We start from the raw sequence: 4,511 nt of genomic DNA on the forward strand, positions 1-4,511 counted from the left end.
GATTGCTTGGCAAAACATTGCTTTAGCACTAGAACAATATGGCTATCATTTGAGGAATAAAGTTACTGATAAAAAAAAAGATTGAACGATCTCAACTGCATAAATAAAATTATCAGCAATGCTACGACCCTTAATAGAACTAGACTGGTCAAAGTGAACCAGAGAAGGGCGGTGAGGTTGGATCTATTGACAAGACACTTGGAGACTAGCTTGATGCTGCAATTTTGGAGAGACACAGGGCGGAAGCTGTCCGGGTGTGTGGCACCTACTGTTTTAGGAAGCAGAACAATAAAAGCTTTATTTAACGAGAACGGCGACGGCGTGGACGAGCTCGTGCGCTCCCGCTAGCTGGACGAACGACTCCATGACGCGTAGCACTGCTATGGTGTGCATTGACGTCGAGTACAGGTGCTCAACCGTCCAAACTAACCCGAAAGTAGCGGCTCAGCTTCGTGTTGTTCCGTTGGAACATGAATGTCGGAGCGACCCATAACCGAGTGCCGCCGTCAACTTCCGCTACTGAGACGGCGTCCTCCGAAAGGGTACTTGGGTGCCCAACTCTGAAAAGTAAATGGGTACCCATGTTTGGGCCCATGGTCGTCTCGGCGTCGCTGACCAGTAAAAGAAATATATCTTCCTTCTCCCATAGCCGCCTACAGAGCAGGAGCTCATGGCGATGCAGATGTCGGCCGCCAGAGGTGTTGAAGTCGAGTTTTTGTCAGATCCCGTCGACAGGTACACTTTTCCGCTACCAGTTTCTCTTTCGGGTGGTGGTTGCTTCGTTTAGCAACTGATCTGTTGTATCCTTCTCGAAAAAGATTTCCACTGCCAGATCTCGCTGCCGCACAGCCCTTGGTTGCTTACGAGATGTACAAATCCATGGAGTGTGAGCCTGCTGAGTCCAGCATTGATGATGTGCGAGACGCTCCGGTCAACAGTAATTGCGATGCGATTGCCTTGTCTGCAGTAGCATCTGAGCATTCTACGGGCAAAGACACCCCTGAAGCCCCAGGCTGGAGGAAGAGGTACAACAGTTTGCCAAATCTTCAGTTAGCATTATATGTGCAGATGACCTGTTCTTGAATTATCTTAAGACGCACTGTCGGATATTCAAATTCAGCCGTGTATCACATGTAATTAAACACTGCATTCAACGATGAGGCCTAAGAAATTCAATCCAATTGATGCAGAATGCGAGTCGGAAGTTCATCTAGCGAGCGCCACCCATGCGCTGACAGGATGACTGCTTTGGAAGCAACACTAAGAAGCTATGCAGAGAAAAAAAACTGACACTGTCGTAGTTCCTACTATGGGAACAAAATTTGATTCTCTTGGAGAAGCCTGCCAGAACATGTCCCTGGATGTGCATGGATGCAGAAAATCTCCTTGGGATATAGAGCTGGAAATCTGGCACTTGGGGTGTTCTAGAGCATCTGTGTCATCCAAGTGAGAGGAGAATATCCTTTGTCTTTAGGACATGCTTGCTGAACATGCAAGTTCCCTAGACGAAGGATGAGTATAACTGATGAAGCTTTATGCAGTCTATTGGCGCCCATCTCGTACAGAGCTATTGCCGAGAGCGCCTTTGCATCTGACGTCGTGCGCCAGAGCTGGTCATAGGGGACCACACGCAGCTTGATCAGCTCGCCATGGTCGCAGGCCCGTTTCCTTCCCTTGGAGAGCCTAATAGTCTCCTCGTCCACGTGCCCCCTATAAAGGAACATGCCAATCTCTTCGTCACAGCCACCCTGGTAAAAAGAGGAAGATGTTTAGTCGAGGTATTGCACAACCAGGAGCAAGTGTAAGTTCTTAGAACAGGTGTTGTAATTGCGTCAGCATGGATCAAGAGAACTTTTCCATTCCAGGTATATGATGCCAAATGAACATCCCATTTATAGAAGTTTTGCTGAATCACATGACAAAATTGCTATGCAGTACTCTTTGCTATGTTTCCAAGCAGGATTATTACAGATCTGCAAAGTTATTGCGAACTGAATTCATCCGGCTGTCTTCTGCTTTCTTGTGTTGCGTGTGATTCTGAACAAAAACATATGGGTATAATGAGGCAAGGAAGTAAGGAACCCAAACTACGTATATAAAATGTTATCATCAGGCCTGCCCAGTGCACGGAAGCCAATCTGAGTCAAGTTATGTTATTCTTTTTTGAAACAGAAGTTATGCCTTAATTGTGAACTGAAGGGAATGCAGACCACTTACCGGTGATGGTAGCATTCTGCACCCAGTAGCAGGGTCCGGCGAAGCAGTAAGATCAACCATGCCCTCTAGATTTAACTTTATACCAGTTTCTTCTTCGACCTAGCAACAATCCAAGCGAAGAGTGACGTATACATTAACTGAATACTTAGTACTTCAGAAATTAAGTCGAATTCCTGGCAGTGGCAGCAAGATTGGTGTATGTCTTGTGAACCAAATCGAGCTAAAACAGGGCTAGTGTGACTGACTAGCTGCAATAGCATGCAAAATTCAGTGGATATAAACTGTATATTTGGGGAAAGAAGATACTAATCTCTCGGACTGCGGTGATGTGACTCGATTAGGCTCGGTTTCTTGGTAGCTAAAGGTAACATTTTGTTTTGCAGTTTCTTGGAAGTTTCAGAGAAACATGAGTTACCTCCTTATGTTCACTAACTCCTATATCATTGTTTCAGCAAGGGTCACTTGCTGATGAAGATTTCCGAATCTCTCTGAAGATTGAGATTGTGTAGGTCGAAAAACTAAGGGCAAACCCGAGTAGCGAGAACCAATTAAAGGTGGAAGTATAAAAATCTCAGAAAACAAAGACATAGTAAGTTGGATATTTAGAACTTTACATGTGCATAGCTATTCCCATCGAATTGAATAAAAATATCAATTCACCCACGATTTTGACCTAATCGGTTTGGATGGAACTGCCACTTTCCCCAAAAAGTTCTGAAAATCCTGATGGAGACCATAGAAGCTACAGACATGCAACCGTGATATATCTACAGCTAAACGGTGATAGGAAGATGGCTCAATCATTGAACTAGCATTGAACAACCTACTTCAGAAAAAACCTGCTGCGATATCTCATTAATATTGGGCCAGTGTTTGGCAGACATCATATTTGGAAGTTGAAAGTGTGGATTAAGATTAAAAACTGCATATGATTTTTACAACCTAAGGTAATCGTCAGTAAAGATAATATGGTCATACAAAAAATCATCACGCATAAAAACTAATGATTTAATTTATTTTTAGATGAGCGACCCCTGTTGCTGCAGTTGCTAGCCGGTTGACTAAGACCTGGTATATATTTTACACATCATAGTAGCCTTTTTGATAAACTATCTACTACATATTATTCTTTTGGTACATGGAAATGTTTGTGTACCCTTTTCTTTTATACTGAAGCGTACTTACAGAGATAAATTCAGAGGTCTAGTCTCAAGTCATAATCCGGTGAAAAAATTCTAGATCCACGAAAAGTACATTTCTTCTAGTATACTACTATGTTATTTGGCTTAGCAAATGACGTTGGAGGAATCAAGAAGGTAGTACATGAGATGACTTTTGAAGGAGGAAGTAAGGATGAGACCTCACCTGGCTGAGGTTGTACTGGAAGATGAGGCTTTCCTTCCCACAGGTGGCCTCGGCAATCTCCGGCAGCCAGTCCACGAAGCCATCGCTGGCCGGCGATGCGCGCATCGCAGATCTCTCCTTGCCCCCACAGAAACCCCAACCACCCTTCTGCAGACGAAAGGATTCGCAGAGCACGCACGGATCAGCAACGAGCAGGCACATGGAGTGGCAGTGGCGGGGGAGGGAGGAAGATACCTGCGCGCAAGGAGATGAGGAGGAGGAGAGAGGTGGAGGCGCCGGCGCTAGGGTTTGGGCGTCGCGCACCAGAGTTGGGGCTCCACCGGATCACGCCGCCGCCTCCTGCAAGGCGGACCATGGATCGAAACCAGCACCTGCACCTTCTCCTCCCACCTGCTCCTGGATCTGCCATCTCTTCGACCTAACTGATCTCTCTGCTCCGATTTTGTGACAAGCTAAAGGAAACACTGCTGCGCCGCTAGGGTTTCTTCTCTCGATTTGGGGATCGAATGGGGAACAGAACAACAAGTACCCGTGGGCTGGGTTAAAAACATCTGGCGGGCCGGCCATCGCGTCCCGTTCCAGTGATACAATACATATTGGTATGGAACAGGAAAGTAACGACCCGTCGCTAGATCGCCGTCAAACCCATCTGCCGTCGGCCACAAACACCGTCTCCCACGGCGTCAGTGCCCGTCACGCACACACATTAACTCCCCTAACTACCCATCGGTCCCACGTCGGAAATTACGCATCTCGATGGAAACGAACGCCTCTAGATACCGATAGCGCGCGAGCTCGTCCGCGCCGGTGAATTTCCGTTATTTAACCTGTTTGAATCCGCTTTGAGAGAGAAGAACTTATTCATGAGGAGAAGAAGACCGTGTTTCACCAAATCCCAGTGTTTTCTGTGGAAGGCAGGCCCAAAACCG

The 4,511-nt window shown here is 46.3% G+C and overlaps 2 protein-coding genes across 3 annotated transcripts; one reads left to right on the plus strand and one right to left on the minus strand.

Moving 5' to 3' along the window:
- Positions 1–516: 516 nt before the first annotated feature.
- On the plus strand, positions 517–1,538 carry LOC109756644 (uncharacterized). The gene is made up of 3 exons (XM_020315491.3): positions 517–735; positions 819–1,025; positions 1,191–1,538. Exons 1-3 carry the CDS (start codon positions 671–673, stop codon positions 1,288–1,290), a joined length of 372 nt encoding a protein of 123 aa, XP_020171080.1. The 5' UTR covers positions 517–670; the 3' UTR covers positions 1,291–1,538.
- On the minus strand, positions 1,343–4,251 carry LOC109756643 (nudix hydrolase 14, chloroplastic). 2 transcript variants are annotated; one of them, XM_020315490.4, is made up of 4 exons: positions 3,817–4,234; positions 3,583–3,729; positions 2,218–2,316; positions 1,343–1,748 (listed from the first exon to the last, which is right to left on the minus strand). In XM_020315490.4, exons 2-4 carry the CDS (start codon positions 3,685–3,687, stop codon positions 1,425–1,427), a joined length of 528 nt encoding a protein of 175 aa, XP_020171079.3. In that variant the 5' UTR covers positions 3,688–3,729; positions 3,817–4,234; the 3' UTR covers positions 1,343–1,424. The 2 variants fall into 2 exon arrangements, with proteins under 2 accessions (XP_020171079.3, XP_073356972.1); XM_073500871.1 differs by having other exon boundaries at positions 3,583–4,251.
- Positions 4,252–4,511: the final 260 nt, after the last annotated feature.

This window comes from Aegilops tauschii, chromosome 6, assembly GCF_002575655.3.
Source record: "Aegilops tauschii subsp. strangulata cultivar AL8/78 chromosome 6, Aet v6.0, whole genome shotgun sequence".
NCBI lineage: Eukaryota > Viridiplantae > Streptophyta > Magnoliopsida > Poales > Poaceae > Aegilops > Aegilops tauschii.